At 45.9% G+C, this 18,599-nt stretch overlaps 1 protein-coding gene across 3 annotated transcripts in view; it reads left to right on the forward strand.

The window, feature by feature from the left end:
- Nucleotides 1-18,599, forward strand: part of RIPOR2 (RHO family interacting cell polarization regulator 2) — a 108,629-nt gene that overhangs the window by 30,397 nt on the left and 59,633 nt on the right. The window contains exon 1 of one of the 3 annotated variants that reach the window (XM_042048698.1): nucleotides 9,343-9,585. The exons of 1 other annotated variant lie outside the window; for it this stretch is intronic. In XM_042048698.1, coding sequence (XP_041904632.1) covers nucleotides 9,525-9,585 — 61 coding nt within the window. In that variant the 5' untranslated portion in view covers nucleotides 9,343-9,524. Of the gene's footprint in view, nucleotides 1-9,342; nucleotides 9,586-18,599 lie in introns of those variants that run through there. One more of the 3 variants, XM_042048700.1, reaches the window with a different exon arrangement.

The following is an 18,599-nucleotide window of genomic DNA, read 5'->3' on the forward strand; positions in this document are numbered from 1 at the left end:
ACAAGAGTTAAACTTGCTAGAAAAAGAAAATTCAGGAGATGCAAATGGGAAGAAAAGTAATTGCATGAAGTGCCACATTTTGCAGAAACTCTTGTTGCTATTTTTACTTTTCTGTGTTGTACCGCTCTCTCTGAAGTTGCTCTCTCAGCAAATAAGGCCAGGATGAAAGACAGGCTGATTAGCAAAATCAAGGCTGCTGAAGAACCACTGATGCAGTGGGTGGTGATCTTCCCCTGAGCCAGCTAAGCATTAGTGCAGCAGTGCAGCAGGAGGGACCCAAAATCCTGGCCATGTACAGACAGTGGAAGGTTTCAGGTACCTTCTATGGGTGAATTTTGTTTGGGATACCATGACCAACAACTGCCACTATTTAAAGGTGGAAAAGCTGCTCTTTGCTTCCTGTCTTAAACTACTTTATCTTTTCAGGGAAGAGAACTGCAGATGCATGCAAATGTTTGCAGAGATTTCCTCATTCTAAGATACTCTACAAATGCTATCATTGTTTGTCCACCCAGCTGCGAGAATTTCTTCCTGAAAGATATGGATGTGGCTCTTCACTACTTTCTTTTGAGGGACCCCAAATCCACATTCCTTGAATTGACCCCCCTGTGCTTTGCAGGGAAGGGAGAACAGTTACTCTTCAGTTAAAAGCAACCAAACCCAAAAAAGCCAAGTAGGTCTGTTGTGGTCATCACAGTATTTCTGAGGTGCTAATCACTTCAACAAATTGCAAAAAGGGAGACACTGTGCTAAAAAAAAAAATTTAAAAAAATTTCCTCTTTTCTGCCCTACTTTGTAGGAGCAAAAATGAAGCAATCCCTCCAGGAGAGCTATTACCAGCCCTGTGCACATCCAGCCCCTGCACATGCCCTGTACCACTTGCTCAAGGAGGAAGGCAAACAGGGTGGGGATGCCTTGCGGTGAGATTTCCTTTACCACAGGTTCCGTTCTCATCTATGCTTTTATTCTAGGGCTTCAGAAAAAAAGAGAAGTAAATCCTGCTGTTGCAATTATTCGGAGAACTTGATCCCAGAGTGTTGCCAGCGTACCAAGAGGCTGCAAACACAAAACAGGGACATTTTTCAGAACAATTTCTCAAAAAGCAACCTGAAATACAGAACAGAATAGGCCCCTCTCAATTTAACCTTTTTTTCCTTAACAAAAGTGTTCTCCTCTGTTGGCACATGCACAGTTTGCAGTATGAGACCTTTTCCATCCTTTGGCAACCACTCTTTGTTTTCCAAAAGCCAAGATACTCCAGTTTTAATACAACCCCACTACTGACTGTGCCATGGCCACCTGCAGTGTATGGGTTGGAACTGGGGAAGGATCAAAAGCCTGAGTGCTCAAATTGCCACTATTTAGGATTAAATGCTCAGATTCCCTGGGACCTTGGTACCAGGAGTCAGGGACACATGGCCTGGGGGATAGCACCTAAGTTAGGGCCAGTATCAGCAAAGGTTTCACAGAAAATGGACTGGGCTTGAAACCAAACGACCTCACTGGTGAAGCTGATGTTACACCATTATGTCTTTGCTGTTACCTGTGTGAGCTACAAGGAAGTGATGCCTTCCTACAAAATAGAGAAAGTTCAAGGTTCAGGGCTGATCCAGCTCTTGGAGATATAAAATTTGTGTTAATGAAACTTACCATGTTAATGAATCTGACCATTCGGATGGTCACACCCCCACCGTCTGAGACTTTAACTGCTGAGACTGAAGCCCCTTCACAGAAGGAAGTTCCACTGAACCAATGGGTCACCCATTTGACTCCATACACACACCATGCTCACACAGACGAGTTTCCCTTATCCCCTTAATCCTAAGTTTCCCATAGCAAAGTGCCAGACATCTGGCTTCTTTAAGTAATTCAATTGTGGTGCTGCAACATAACAGCTCAAGCTGGCGGGCCAGGGGGATCCCAAACAAAGGAATTCCCAGGCTTTGACACCCCTGCAGTCTATGCACCCACTCTTCGCACTGCCTGAATTTCATACTCCTGCCTGCAGCATTATGCACAGCAGCAATTCCTTATGTCCACTAGTCCCTGCTAAGTGGTGCTCTGCCAGAGATGTTAATTTATAGTAGTTTAGGGACTGATGAGAAGAATGGGTTGTAGGCAAGGGGGAAATGCTGAGACTTGGCAGTGTCCTGGAGATGGAAGCAGCTGTGTCAGACTGCCTGAGAGAAATACACGCTTGTTCCTTTGGGATCAGCCCCAGGCAGGGTCTGAGCCATCACACAACTGAAGCTGCTCATCTCACCCACAGTTTGCAGGAATATGGGAGAATGTAAAAAAAAAAACAACCCTTTGGCAAAGGAAAACAACCCACACTGTCTTGCAAAATACCTGGGATCAGTTCTGTCAAGAACCGTCTCCCAGCAGCACAAAGAACACTGCTGGTTGGAGCTGGAAGAAGCAAAGTCTAGGAGAGAAGGCCAGCTCCTGAACTCCTTCCAGCAGCTGGAGAAACTGGAAACACAGTGTACACAATGAAGATCAGTAAAGGCCCCCAAACTGAATAGTCCATAAGCAGAATTATAAATGTGAAGGAAAGGCATCCATCCACAGACATCATTTGTTTGTCAGTGTGACCTGGGAGTTTAAAATAGATTACCTGGGGCTTTCACTCCATTCCCAATAGCCTACCTAAAGGGAAAGAAAGGGAACTCGTATCTTTTTGGAAATACTACTAAAATAATGTTATGAAGCACCTTGAAATATCCGTTGCCTGGGATGGAAGACATGCAGCTGAGCAATGAGATGACTTTCTTGCCTGTATTTCCTCCAACACCCAAGGTAGTTAGTATTGGAGAAAAAAAAGTATTATTAACAAGAATTATGGTGGAGAAAATTGAGATGGTCTTGTGGCTTTGGCATAGGCATTAGAATATTGTCTAGACCTCTTGGGTCAATTTTAGAATTTGTTCACATTGATAAAAGTATTAAACAGTTGATATCTAACCTTTAGTAAGACACAAGGTTTTGATGCTTAGCAGGACTGAGCATAATTGTTGGTTCGCAGACTGCTTCTCTTTAACAATTTATGGAAACAATCTGAGGTGCTTCTGAGAGAAACCCATGGGATTTAATCATCAAAGGATGAAAAATTCATCCTCTATTCTTTGTTGATGACTATGACCTCACTGGATTACAGAGGAATAGGTGACAAAAGGACTAGGAAGAAAGAATGAAGGCGAAAGCAAGCAGACATGAAGATTTCTTACAGAAGTAGAAAGATAGTAGGGATACTTAAATTGCTTGAAATAGCAAAAATATTCCCATCCCAGTCAAGAGCCACTGGAATGTGCTGGACCCCTCAAGCAGCAGGAAAATTTAGCACTCGGCTAAGTGTCACTGAGAAATAAATCTAACAAGTAGAAATTCAGTATTACTCAATAGCTGCTCTAGCAAAACAGCACTGAGTCTAACCTCAAGAGATCCCCTATTCCCACTGCCCTCCCCTAAGGCAGAATCAACTATTCTCATGTTACTCCCAATAGCTACTTCTCTGCTCTGTTCTTCAAAAGCCTTATATATGCTTTGTAGGTTAAAGCAGCACTCTGATTCACTCAGCACCGACTCACCCAAGCACTGTCTTTTGCTGCTTCACTGTCTTGGCTGTTGGAAAGTAGTTTTTCCTAACTTGCTTCTTCCTATTTTCTGCTAGTTTGCTACCTAATCTGCCTCCTGATTTGCTTCCTCCATTCTGCAGTCTCACTTCATGACACCTTGTTCACAACAAAGGTGAAGAAGAGGGCTTGAGTACTGCTCTTATCTCCTATATTCGTTCTCTCTCCCTCAAAATGAATAAGCTACAGTTTCTCCAATCTTTTCCTTAATGTCCCATTTCCTAGCCCTCAGAGAGGTCTGGTCGTTCCCCTCAGGAACATCCCTGAACAGTCTCTATCCTCCTTGAACTGAGATGTCTGAAAGCCTTGTCCTGCCTTGGCAGAGGCCTTATTAACCTCAAACACTGCCTGAATTACTTTGTGTCTCTGCCTTTGATCACACCTGATGACAAGCTGTCTGCTGGTTTTGGGTGCTGTTGCTGAATCCCCTTTTGCTGCCTGCAGCCTTTTTTCTGAAAACACAAAGTGGCCACCCCTCAGCCTGCATTTATAAGGATTATTCCTGCTGGAGCACAGTACTTCACAGATCATTCTCTTGCATTTAATTGTTTCCAGAGCGCTTCTCCAGTTTGTCACTATTAGCTTGAATTTTGATTCTGTCCTCCAGTGTACATATGCTGGGAAAGCTGGCATCTGCAATTGTAATGAGTGTGATCATATCTATTCTGGGATATTAAAGATCATCTAGGATATTAAAGTATATATTGAATAATACCCGATCCAAGGCTGAACCCTGCAAAACCATGCTTGATCGTTTTCTTATCTTTTGATAATGAGCCACTTGGGAACTACTTAACTGAGTACAATTTTCAAGACTATATTAATTCTGTAGGGGTTTCATCCAGCATGGTTTGCTTCCTCCCTTTGAATTGAAATAATATTTTGCTATGAGAAGATAGTAGGCCAAGTGATACTGGAATTAAAAAAGGCTATCTTGGAAGAAGCCAAAGTCACCTTTGATGTGTTGGTGGGATGTGCTAGTGTTGTAGATTGCAGTGTCACACCCGAATGGACACAAATGCCACTCACCCCTGGGGCATGCGATGAGTTCCCTGCTCGCGTCGGGGTGGGGAACATGAATGAACACCAGCAGGGCACCAATAGCACGTGTGCCGTGGCTCCTGCTCACTGCAGTGTGTGTCTCCTGGGAAATTGGGCAAAAAGATAAGGTAGTACAGAGGTCCTCAGGAGCCACTGTCCTCTCTGCTGGGTGAATGGTTCCCGGAGCCTGCCCTTTTTTCAGCTCTCCGAAATGCATGGTGTGTATTCCATAGCCTTGTGAAGATTTGTGCACAGGGCTCCTAATGTCTGTAAAGTTGTGTGCAGTGAGTCATGTCTTCTACTGGCCTGGCTGCTGACTCTCCTTCTGGACAGTAAAAGGGAGGAATTCTCCCAGGTTTTCTCTGGAACTGAATATCCCTACTTAAAAAAAAAAAAAAAAAAAAAAAAAAAAAAAAAAAAAAAAAAAAAAAAGCTTAGATTTTTGGCAAAAAAAAAGTGTGAAAAGTTTCCAGAGTTGGAAAGAAAAAATTATACTAAGGTCAGTCAGACACTGACACAGACTGTCTAAACATAATCTAAGTCTCTGGAGTCACTGTAACTTGCAAATGACTTAACAACTAGACAAGTTATTGTAACTTTTATCAGCTTTCTGAGGAGCATGTTTTGCTGGAGAACTGACACTGCAGCAACATCCAGAGCAAAACTTTTACAAGTGCTCCAAATGCAGGTGAACACTCACTTTCCCAAACTGACCAGTGTCAGCCACCTTTTTCTAGTTACTCTTTCATGCTATCTCCACCTCGGGGTGATCTTCCCCTTCTTTTTACACTTCCCCCCCCCCCCCCCCCCCCGCCTTGTTTTCCATGTAGATTATCCCACCATATGCAATCTTCACTCCCAAAATAGCCTCAGAAAAGAGCAGGGCACTAACTACCCCTGTGACACACAACTTTCTGTATCTTGAGAATCTTTCTAGTGCTGGAACAGGAGGAGATGTGAATAGGGCAGAGCTGTTTCAGACACAGAAAATGGCCAACTCATCTCTCCTGCTGCTTGTGGATGTATTGGTAATTTAAGGTAGGGTTGAATTAAAACAACCCCAAAACTTCTAAATGGCAATTTTTTTTACACTTCTTTTTTCATTAGGAATGGCTTTTAGTCCTGTATCTGAAGATAAAACATCAGAACACTTGACTTTTTCCTGGATCAGAAATTCTAATAAACTAACTTGCAGGGGAAGAAGAGTCAGGTTGGAGTAGTATAAAGAAGCTGCTGTAAAAGTTGTCTCCTTTGGCTTGATCCTCCCTTGTTTTTGACATTTCCCTAGGCTCCCCTACTTTTTGTTGACAAGTTCTTAGAATATGGGTGGTGACTTCTTCTGAGAGCAGCATCAGATGTGGTTACATGAAAAGTATGCACATGAGAGTTTTGCAGTGGGTGCAAAAATTGATTGGGTTGTTTTTGGGTTTTTTTTGTTTTGGTTTTTTTTTTTTTTTTTTGGTGTGGAGTGGGGCTTTTTACGCCAACAGGTGCTAAGAAGTTACTGTGTTTCAGAACAGCTCAACAAGAATGAGAAAAATATGCTTCTTGTGGGTACAGAGGAGAAAGACCCCAGATATGCTACAAAACAAAGCAGGGAGGAAGACACTTTGTTAGGTTGATGGCTGAGATCAGTAAGCAGCAAAGACACAGCCACACAAACTGCCAGGGCAAAATCCTGCTGCCCCAAAGGCAAAGATGGAGCAGGGAGAGGGGGAACCTGGGCATCCATGCGAGGTGGACTGGTTTTGTCCGTGTTAATTTATCCTGCCTCGAGGGCAAGAGCACTGGGCTCCCCTGGGGGACAGGTCTCTGGAGGAACATCCCATACTGCGAGCAATGTAGGTGAGGCTGCCGTCAAGGGACGATGTGGCAAACGGGAACGAATCAAAGCAGCTCCTCTTTGTGCATCTGCAATGGAGGCTGAGTCATTACCATTCATCACCAGCCCGACTGCTGTGTTAATTCTGGTGACAGTTGTTTTCGGGAGAGAGGACAGCTTTTGATGCCTTTTAATTCCTGAAAATAAAAGAAAAAAGGGCTGTCAAGGTAACAGGCATCCGGAGAGGCTGACTGAAAACAGTGGGTAAGGAAAGAGCTTTAAGTCCCAGGGAAATGCAGCATAAAAGGAGCTGCCACAATAACCAGGACAGTGTGGCTTGTTCCTTCACGTTTCTGAAGGAAGTGGTAAATGGCTAAAACTTCCCATGCCCAAGTTCAAATGAGCTCCAATTGCAGGACAACACAGGAAATTTAGCACTGCTGTTGCAGTGTATTTTCTCTGTGATTCTTCTTGCTAGGCTGTCTGTCTGGTTTGAGTATCCACATCTGTATTTGTAGCATCATTCATCTTGCAGCTTATTCTAATCAAGCCCAAAAACCTTTCTCAACAGAGCAGAAGCCTCTTCTGGCCCACCCCAGTCCTCAGAGACTGACATGCTACACAGCACCCTGGGGCAGTTTAGCCCCTGACTTTACAGGGGCTCAAGATTTCTGCCAACCACTTCCTGCTGTTTCAAGGAAACCATGGGCAGCAGCTGCCCATTGCTGGGAGTGGGTCTTGCCAGGAAACTTTAAGGCAAGATACACCCTGTGGCTGTCTTTCCTTCAGCACTTCTCCTTTCCCTCACCCCCAGCAATCATTTCACATGCTGGCTGTGCCAGCCTCTGCAAGCTCAGGGGTTCCCAGACCTGACCCTGGGAGGCAGTGCCTGGAGAGGTCCCAGCCTCCTATGCCAGCACCCCTTCCCTCCAGATTGATGCTTTTCCTCTGCAGCTTTCATGTCTCTTACTATTCTTCTTTTCATACCTCTCTCTCCTGCTGATCCCCTCTTCTTCTCTGCTTTCCCTCATCACCCAATAATGCTGTTTCTTTCTTTTTATGACTTTCTCCATCTATTCAGCACCATGGCTGGAGGGCCATACTGAGGCAGAGGGATGCTATTGAGCACAATAGGGAGCAGCTACCATCTGAACAGGGACGGCCCTTGCCTGAAAAAATCATTTCAAATAAGCAGAGCAAGAAAAAGGGTGAGGGAGGATGTCTAGAAAGGAGGAGTGACTTCCCCAAGGCTGTCCAGCAGGGCCAGAAACAAGTTCTCTCTCTTGCCTGTTGGGCCAAGCTGTCATCTCTGTGGGGATTTTGACAAGTGCAATTTTAAAGTAAAGCCAAGTACGAGGGGGGGCCTTTTGGGAATGGAGTTCTCTAAGGAGTCTTGCTGCCATGGCAGAGGAACAACTCAGCAGGCAAACCACAATGCCCCACTTAAAACCAGCGCTGGGATGCTCTTGGCTTCAACCACATCCACCTCGGAAAATACAGCTTCCCAATCCTGGAAAGGCAGCAACTCCCAGATTGCGCAATCAAGGCACCTGATAGGACAGCAAGGGGGAGGCATGAGCAGGTAGGATGCAGCACCACGTTCCAGGGACCCTGCACCCAGAGGAAGGCTGTGCATGAGCTGGAAAGGGTCTTTCAGCTTCCTGTGATGACCAAAGTGCTGCCATAGGATTTGCTAATGAACATGGCCTGGGCTGGAGTGAGATCAGGTGCTTCAAATGGATTTGTCCCATCTTTAGTTCAAGTTGTGCAGTGCCTTGCAGACATACTGCGAGAGCTTTAAAAAATCCCAACATAATAACCAGAGAAGAGCTCATTATATCTGCTTGTGACTCATCTGCCGGAAGCTGCAGCAAACACGGCTGCTGTGCTGGAGTCTCGCTTCCAAGGGTGTGGTGACACATGCAATTACTAGACTGAGTAATCACTGCTCGGTGCAGGTTTACCATCATTACATTCTAACTTCTGATAGCACAGCTGTGGGGGACTGCCAGCACTAGGCCCCACAGTGGACAGACACACATATGAAATATCCCTGAATGCACCAATTAAGACAGCAGGGCTATGCAAGGCTCACACACTAGCTAAAGGCCAAAACCATTTTCATACAAGTTTAGAGTAAGTTAGTTTATAGGTAAGGTCCTCTCATAAACTGAGGGACCTGACACAAAGGAGTCAACTTGCTTTATAAAGTTCAGGAAACACAGTGACAGAATGGACCAGTCTGATGCGGACTTAGTAGTGACTCAAATAATATGCCAATTGTTGGCAGACAGCAAGTTTTACTTCGGTGTTGTTCTGTTGTACACCTGACCAGGAAGGTCCTTAGGTTTGGTAGTGCACCACAGACTGGGACTCGGATAAGTGTAACTGTGAGAATCGTGTCCCTGCCAAGGCATCTGCCCATGGGACACCTGCCATCACCTCTGGCTTTCCAGCTTGTCCACATGTCCATTGCTATGGGCCACCCCAGTGTGGGTGAGAAAGTGATGTCACTGCCGCCGTGCCAAAAGAAAAATTAGTGCCATGAATACACAACACTGAGAGAGCCTGGGGGTTTCCTCTTGACACAATGTCCCTGGGGTGAAAGGGAGGAGTTGCTCTGCAGTCCGAACAGGGTGAGTTGTTCCCCAGCTCTACCTCTGCCACCAGAAAACATTGCCATTCATATGCAAAACTCTTACACCCCAGGCTGACAGGGCTGCTGCTGCGCAGCTATGGCATTCAGCAACAGGGCAGGGTGCATTTTGAGCCTGTCCTGCCTCCTCTGCTCTCAAAACCAACTTCTCTCTCAGCAGTAAGGACACCCCACCTCAAAGCTCATCTCAAAGGCTGACTGTAAAAACAAGAGGCGTCATTTGTATGAATGAGATTGTTTTCGTAAGTGCAGATGCGGAAGCTGTTACCACAAAATGTTTAGGAAACTGGTGAAAGGAAACAGTCGAGCTGTAGTGTAGGAACAGGTTCAAGCACTCGGCTCTGGCTGCTCCCTGAGCTGCGTCCTTGCCACGATGCAGCACTCCCAAGAAGATTTGACTGCACCCGGAGAAGAAGATGATTCCTTTGGGGAAGGTAAAGTCATCTTTTATTGAACTAATCCTTCTCCTACTCAGACTAGAGACCGGTTTCTAGCCTGGGTGGTATTTCTTGTGTAAATTCTGAAGTTGTCTGTGGGCTTCAAGGTCACAGGGTGACCAGACTCTTTTTCTCCTTAGAGAATGGAGAACAAAGGGACCACAGATACAATAAAAATACTTTCACACTGGTTCAGCAGCTTGTTTCCTCAGCGAGGAAGTTACTGCAGAAGAAAGCTGGGGGGACACCGAGTGTATTTTCTACAGTGGCTGCTCTGTGCAAAGTGGCACATTGGGCATTCAACACCACAGGTGCGGCTGTCATTAAAGCGGTAGGGGCTGTTTACAGGGGCTAAAGGTGACTTGCTACTTAAATTATTTGAGCAAAATTAGCGTCCTCCTCTCCAACTGCCACAACCTGGGATACAAAGCCAGTGTCACAATTTCTTATCCCTAAAACTGCTTCTGCTGGTGCTTGATTCCTCGTTGCTTGCATCCTGTACCACCATTTACATGTGTACTGAGTGCTATCAAGTCAAAATAGCAGAGACGCAGATAAGAGAGCCCAGAGGAGGAGGAAGAATCTGGCCCATGGTGTTCAATTTCTGCCGCTGCTCGCTGCTCCCCTTTGCATTCAAGCCAAGGGGAGAACTTGCTCATGCAAATCTTCTCCCGGCCCCCAGCCCTCCACAGTTTCTAAGGGAGTTGAAGGCACAAAGAACTGCCTGGATCCACTCCAAAGACTGTGAACCTTTAAACTCACTTTCAGCACAGCTTCAGCAAGCCTCATTTAAACAAAGCTCAGCTGCGGTTGGTATGGAAAACTTAGCAGTGAACAGTGCCAAATCAAGTTATCTGAGCCCCAGTGAAAAGCATCAGCTCAGAAAAGAAAGCAGTTTCAATGATGTTCTCTCTGTGCTCAAATACATTTCTCACGTCTCTATGCCCCCATTTCTCACCCTGTATCCCACTCGGGGCTCAGAGGGCAATGAATTTGCAGAAAGGAGAGGTCAGTGCATTTGCATTGTGGAAGAAATCCTGATAGTCCAGGAAACACCTCATGCCACTGGGCAAATCAACTGGCATTGAAAGTACCCCGTTGCATTTGCTGCATCCTGCATTCAACACAGGTGGATGCTGCTTCCCAGGATAATCATCCACATGCTCTGACTTGATTTGGACATTTTCAAGTGCTCTGAAGAGCCAGTGGGTTTTTAAGCTGCTTTGCTGTTTCGGAAACCTTTAGCCCATGTTCTTAATCAGAAATGTAGAAGGGAAGGAGAGAAAAGTGGGCAGGTTAGTCAACGTATATATTGTGTTATCTGAAGGGAATGATACATCACTTAAAAAATCTGTTCCAGCCTCTCAGCTAAGTTGTTTCTGGCAGGGCTGATCCAGAAACAGCTAGAGGAGGCTCTGCTGTCCAAAGGCAGGAACATTTTAAAAACCTCTCCATGACCCTGCTTGGAGCAGGAGGTTGGAATAGATGACCTTGTGAGGTCCCACCCCACGTGAGGTATCCTACGAGTCTATGAGCTGGTCACATCCTCTTCAACTCACCTACGTGTAACTGGGAACAATTGTATCCCAGCTGCTCTCTCAGGCAGAGGGATTGCTGGCTCCCAAACCTGCCAGCTGGAGAGCCCAACAACACAGGCATAGTGCTAGACTTCCCCTTCAGCCCCTCTCCTCTCTCTTGAACGGGTTAGCAAGGAAACATTAGCTTTTTGGCTGCTATTTCTGGAGCGCTGTTGACCCTGGACAATGCAGTGCACTCCCTCGGGCTGGGTGGGATCCGAGCAGGGAGGAGCAGGGCCCGGTCCGGTCACAGGGCAGCCCCCGCCCCACTCCTGCTGCCCAGACTTAGGCGCCAGCCAAAACTTAGTTGCAGCCAAAGCTTAGTTGCACATTTTCAGGCCAGATGGAGGCATTTGTCAGGCACTGAACTCCCAGCTCAGTGCAGACCTCGGCTCTCAGGGCATGGGCTATTTTTTATTATTTTCCACATCCAGCTTGATGTGGAAAGTGGTGATGGCAAATCTCTGTCCACCTTTTTAACTCATCCCAAGGCTTAGCTACCATCACAGTTAAAGACAGCTACATTTTATTTCTTCTAGCACTGATTTGTCTAGTTTTTTGGAGTTAGTTTCCCTCCTGTCCAGGAGAATTAAGATCTCACTACTGCTTGTGCATATAAAAATCTCATATAACTATCTACAGACTATATTCAGACCACTCTTATCCTTTGCCAAGCAGACTGTTGTCAATTACTGTTTCCTTATAAATTTTTAATCTTTTAATCATTTTCATGGTTCTTGAGACCAATCCCTTGGAAATGTGGACACCGGCATGGAACCCAGTGCTCCAAAACTATTAGACCAGGGACAAATCCAGAAGTTACATTATATGTTTACTCATACTTTTAAAATATATATATGTCAGGATCAGTTCAATGATCTGCTAAAGTCCTTTCAGGTTGTAGCATCACATGAGGGTCTGCTCTTCTCAGATTTTTCTCTTTAATCCTCAAGTCTTTCAGAGTCAAATTTCTCAGGACAAAGTCAGTGCTGTCCCATCAGTATGGCTTATCTCCTTTGCTCCCGGCTATGCCCATACTAAAGCCAGATGAATCATCTCACTTCCTCAAGTAGCCTGTCCTCCACTTGCCCAGACATTGTGCCATCTGCATTTTCAGTCAATCACTGTTTAAAGTTCCCTTTCAGGTCACTGACATAAAAATAGTTCAATCCCATGGGGAAGAACCAATCTGCATATGTCCTCTCTAGAAACTGGCATCCATGATGGTTTCTCAGCTGGGTTACATATGTCAAGATCTCATGTGGTACCAAGTTTTATTTCTTACTAAAGTCCAAGTACACTATCAATACAATTATTTTCTCTAAAATCCTAATGAGTGCCACTGGTTGTATTCCATCTCCTTTAATTTTGCTTGTGTGACTTCTACATCAGCTATTCCTTGACAAGGGCAAGACCACTGCCAGGCTACAGCATCGTTAGTGACACAACATTAACTTATAGCTTTCTGGAATTCCTCTGGTGTTTCAAGCTTTCTGAAATATCAACAAGGAGTTCATAGGATAGCTCTTCTCAAAATTACAGTTTTAAATTCTCTTTTGGGAAAGATCAAGGGGGAAATATTTTCTGATTGATACAGACTATAAGATGGCACTGATGTTTTCCCACATGCAAACCAAAACATTTGTTGAAAACTGTATTTTCCTTAGCATAATTCACAATTCCACCATTTTCATTTAGTTACGCTCCAATAGGCACTGGTTTTCCTTATTTTACATTGAAATGGCAGGTCACAGAGCTGGGTGTGACAAAATATGCTAGAACTATCTTCACAAAAATGCAGTAGGTTTTCAAAGCTTTGAAATGTTCATCCTCAAAGAAACTTTGTTAGCTCTTTCCCTTGTTTTGTAATGACAGTGCCTTGCACTGACATGGTGCTTTCTCCTTCAGAGGTTCTGCAGAGATTTTACAAGTGACTGTGCTTAGGTTCATTGAAGCACAACTCCCTCTCCTCTGCAATGTGGCTGGTGTCGAACAGGGCACAGCTGTAGTAAGCAAAAGTTTCAAAAAGAAATTATTTTAGCCTCTTGAAAGTACAGGCAGTGATAGGTTTCATTTCTTTTAAGCCCTACTCACTATGTTAAAGCAAATGTCTTCAGTTACTCTTTCAATTTTGTTAGGTCAAAACACCCACTTTGGGGAAAATGCTGTTTAATTTTTAGTGACTCTAAGTGCCTGAGATTCTGAAGTTATATTTCATTAAAAAGAAATCCCTTCCACTAGCACAAGGCTTCCCCTCATCGCTGCAGCCAAACAAGTGTGGATTTTCACTGACTCTAAGACAGGGACCCAAGTCCAGAGAGGGAGGGAGATTTGGGCACAAGTCAGCTCTCTTGGCAGACCCTGGTTTCTCTGGGAGGAGAGCTGAGGGCTCACACGGAGGCGTGATGCCACCGTACCAGCATAGCCTCTGACTGGGACCAGAGGCTTGGCACAGCAGGAGCTCCTAGATCAAGCAGACACATCCATGAACAGAATTGGCAAGCACTCAGCAAGCATATCACAGAATCATAGGATATGCCGAGTTGGAAGGGACCCATCAGGATCATCGAGTCCAACTCCTGGCCCTGTACAGAACCATCCCCAAGAGCCATGCCAGGTGCCCAAGAGTATTGTTCAAATGCTTCTTGAACTCTGTCAGGCTGGTGCTGTGACCACATCCCTGGGGAGCCTGTTCCAGTGCCCAAATACCCTCTGGGTGAAAAACCTTTTCCTGATATCCAACCTAAGCCTCCCCTGAACTAACTTCATGCACTTTCCTTGAGTCCTGTCACTGGTCACCACAGAGAAGAGATCAGTGCCTGCCCCTCCTCTTCCCCTCACAAGGAAGCTGCAGACTGCAATGAGGTTTCCCCTCAGTCTCCTCCAGGCTGAACTGACCAAATGACCTCAGCCTCTCCTCATGCAGCTTCCCCTCAAGGCCCTTCACCATCTTCATTGCCCTCCTTTGGATGCTCTCCAATAGTTTCATATCCTTCTTACATTGTGGCACCCAAAACTGCACACAATATTCCAAGGTGAGGCTGCCCCAGTGCAGAGCAGAGTGGGACAATCCCCTCCCTTGCCAGGCTGGTGATGCTGTGCCTGATGCCCCCCTGGACAGGCTTGGCCCTCCTGGCTGCCAGGGCACTGCTGACTCATGTTCAACTTGCCATTAGCCAGGACCCCCAGGTCCCTTTCCACAGTGCTTCTCTCCAGCCTCTCATTCTCTAGCCTATGCACACAACCAGGGTTGCCCCATCCAATGTCCAGAATCCAGCGCTTGCCCTTTTTAAACTTCTTACAGTTGGTGATTGCCCAGGCCTCTGATTTGTTGGGGTCTCTCTGCAGGCACTCTCTGCCCTTGAGAGAGTCAACAGCTCCTCCCAATTTAGTGGTTTTGGCAAACTTACTTAGTATTCCTTTGAGAATTGGGTCCAAATATTTGTTAGCACTTATCACTGTATCCAAACTGAGAATGCACAGGAAAAACAAAAATTAGGCTGTGATTTATTGCAGATCTTTTCATGCAGCTGCTCTACACTGACCCCTCCTCATACCTCCACTTCCCATCTCCTGTATATGCCCTCTGGTTGTACGTGGGGTAGCCATGACCTCCCTCTCAGGTCAAAGCTGACACAAAATCCCATCAGTGTTTTCAAAGAATGGGGGGGAAACCAACGCTTTTTCATTACATTCATTAAGTGTGTGCTCCAGTTCACTAGACCAGAGCCCCATTTTAGATGGTGCACTGCACAGTGTCAGAGTCCCAGGGCCCTTTCCTTGCCCAGGACTGACGGGCTGCTTAAGGCATACGGATACATTCCAGCACTGCTGCCCATCAAGGCTCCCAGCAGAACAGTAACTGCATCAAATGTTTAAGATGTGCTTCAAAATTGCACCAGATGCCTTTACATCCTTGTAAAGCCTGCCTGTCTTTTATAAGCGAGAAAAGAGCTTTAGTTCTGGGGTTTGGGACCAGCTTTGAGACTTAGCTGAAATGAAAGGTAGCTGCTGTACATGGTTATGTGCACTGCCTGCACATAATGAGGTCAGAATTGTTAGAGGAAACTGAGGATAAAGGCTTGAATGTTAACTTATAGTTGAGACTCTTTATTCAGCAACAATTCAGGTTAAGCAACTTTTCTCCTAAAGCAATACCAGACACTTTGCTTTTCTTGGGCATATAACTGCAGTGGCTTGTCAAAATGTCAGAGGGGGGACATCCATGTCACAGCTTGTCTGTGACCCATGGGACCAGGTTCCTTTCCGTGCTGCATCCAGCCCTGCTTTGGTGAGACCTCAGGTGTGACCCCTCCCCACAGAGTACATCAAAGTGGTGTAACTTATGTGTGCATATCAGTATGGTATTCCAGCAGATGCCTACCTCAGAGATATACAGAAATGCTGTTTTTCCCATGTTTTCACCCCAAAGAGTTTGACATGGCTACTTTTTATCCAGCATACAAGTTCCCAGTACCTCAGGAGGCTGTTGTAAGGATGAGCAGCCTTGCAATGTATCAAGCCTGGAAGCTTCTCCTTCCTGACTGCTGGGAGACTGCTGATTACTGTCGTGAAAACGTTTACAGGTCCCACCAGCCCTACTTGTCCTTTTGGCTTATCTCACATTCCCGGAGATGGAGAAAGTGTGTGCTGTACTCCCTGCAGCCCAGAGGATGAGAAGTCCCATCACCAAGGCAATGGTATCTGCTTCATCCAGATAGATGGATTGTAGTGAGATATTTGGCCTATAAACTCAGATTGAAGCACCTTTCTGCAAGAGCATGATCAGACCTATTTAACATCAGACCTATTTAACATGCAGGACAAGGATGGCCAGGAAAAAAAGGGTGCTGTCTTATGGAGCATTTTTGTTATTCCTGTTTACACTAAATGCTCTGCTCACCTGCTTCTCGCAGCTGCTTCGTGTTGGTTGTGCTCCATGGGCGGACACAGAGTTATGCAGACGGGGGAGAGAGCTTTTTGTGGTCGGAGGAATCAGTGTGAGATGCCCATCCCCACCCCAGGCGCCCCCACACTGACCCACCCACAGTGCTCTGGCACTTCCAGCTGTCGTGGGCAGCTGGAGGGATATTTTTAACAGGGCATCACACTCCATATATGAAGCAGAAAAGTTTGAGCCCATGAAGCCCAAAACGAAAAAAAAAAAAAAAAAGATGGAAATGAGAGACACTTCTTGCTTTGTTCTCTCCCTATTTTTTAATTAAAGATCTTTGATCTTTTTGGTGTTTCCTTCTCCATTTCTGGAAGGCAACTTTTTTGGTTCATATCTGTTGACAATATTTCTAGATCACTAATAATAACAACGAGGGGAAAATCCAGGTCAAATAAACAGGTGGCATTTCTCCTCAGAGAAAAGAGGAAGGTATGTACAAGCAGAGAGAAACCACTGATCAGGTGTGCTTGGGGTGCCTTCTAAGCTTGCAAAACAAGTGTCACACCAAAGGCTGAAGCAAAATTGCCTTTCTTTTCACATGTTTTTCCCCTCCTGATTTTACATAGCATTTTTACAAAGCTCCAAGAAACACAAGCTTTTTGTTGCTCAGTCCCGTCATTAAATTCAAAAATAAATGTGTCTTGGCTAACGTGAGTGGGTGGTGTAAACAACTTCACCCCTTTAATAATTCGAGGCACAGCTCAGCCGCCTGTGAAATGAGCTTCCGCCTGCCTGGATGCTAAACCAAAGCCTTGTGGTTGCTGTACCATGGGTGTGACAGGCACAAAACAACCGGGTCAGGAAGTGCAGAGTTGAAAGGCAAGGAGTGAAAACAGTCTGTGTGTATGCATGAGGGAGGGGGAAAGAGAGAGAGAGGGTAGTCAAGCACTTGACAATGTCACAGAGGCACTAAAAAGTGGATGGTGGGAAGACTGCCCAATAGTAGGATTTCTCCTACATCTCAGCATTGCTTGTGGGGGTGAGGGGTGTTGTCAGGCCACACAGAATTTTAAGCAGTGTGTTGCTGATCTGGCATCCAGGAGCAGGGAAATGATTTGAAGCAGGGGTTCATGCAGTGAAAGAGTCCCTGATATTCCTGTGTCTTTGGCAACTGGAAAACAGGTGAAGCAAAACCACTATGGATATCCTGAAGTCTTCAATCTAACTTATGGGGGCTGGCATTGGCTTACCCTGGTTTAACTGCAGGTAGTCTGGGAATTGGAAAGTTCTGAGATGAAGAGCTTGGAAACGATACCTTGAGTTCTAATAGTTGATAAAAAGATTGGAAGACAGAAATTAAAGTAGAAAGAAAAGAAGCCATAGAGAGTGAGAAAATAAACTGGTATTTTGGGGAGAAGGCCACAGTGACTCTGCCCTTGCCTGAACAGATGGCAGTGGATAAACACAAATGGCTGCACCCAAGTTGGGAAGTTTGAATGACTTCCACTCTAGCCCTCTCTGAGATTTAGTGTTCTAGCTCCTCAAACTGGTTACCTTATGCTCCTCTTAGTCAATAGTGAGTGTGTGTGAGAAGGAGGGAGGGCAAGAGTTGAAACAAGAAGCCCCTCCAGGTGCCAATTCGGAGCATGGAAATAGGGATCCTTCACTGCTGGAAGACCTGGGCTCTTTCACTGACCATGGCAGTCCCCTGGTGCTAGCCTGGCAGCAGTGGGCACAAGTGTGGCTGGTGCCTGTAGGGGTCCACAGCCCAGAATTCCCACCCACAGGGCAATGGGAGGCAGATCCATTGCAGGAGCCAGGTAGACTCATCTTTGTGATAGCAGGTTCAAGGAGAAAGCCCTGCAGCAGCTGCTTACCATTAAAGTGACATTTACTTGAGCTTTGCCTCTAACCCGGACCCAGTAGGTCAGGTAATGCCCACATGGGCTTGGGTTAGGTTCCCCCAGTGCCCAGTGATGCTTTTAGTTATGCCCCACTGGGAAAACTGCCTGCACTTGGTGCTGCTCTGTTGCACCGTGGTGGGGGAGCTCAGCACCCAGGCTGCTCCTGTAGCCTCACTAACCAGACCCTTGCCCTGGATTTACTGCCCGTGTCATGGCATCGCATGACCCTGCCTACAATTAACTACAACCCATTCCACAGAGAAGAAAAGACACTCAAAACAGTCCAGTGAAATAAATGCTTAAGTCCAAAATCTCAGGCGAAATGACCATCCTGGGAAGCAAACCTCAAAATTGCCCCAAAAACTCAGATAGAGCTCTCTGAGGTGCCTATAGCAGTGCACACAAGGGCTTGCAACAGCTCCCCTTTCATCACACCAGGCTGCTCCCCAGGCCAACCCTGCCTTCCTGCCCTCCCTGTGCCCAGCCCTAGGGGAAGTGACCTGCAATGATGAGCTTTTGTGCAAGTGATCCTCTCTTCATGCTGTGTAACACCAGAGTGAAGAGCCCCCAGCTCTCCTCACTCCCAGAGGAATGCACCTATGGTTCAGGTATGGCAGCAGCTGAGAGGTGTCCAGG

Source organism: Corvus kubaryi, unplaced genomic scaffold (genome assembly GCF_017639235.1).
Source record: "Corvus kubaryi isolate FWS band 111438036 unplaced genomic scaffold, C.kubaryi_AGA036_p1.0 68, whole genome shotgun sequence".
In the NCBI taxonomy this organism is placed as follows: Eukaryota; Metazoa; Chordata; class Aves; order Passeriformes; family Corvidae; genus Corvus; species Corvus kubaryi.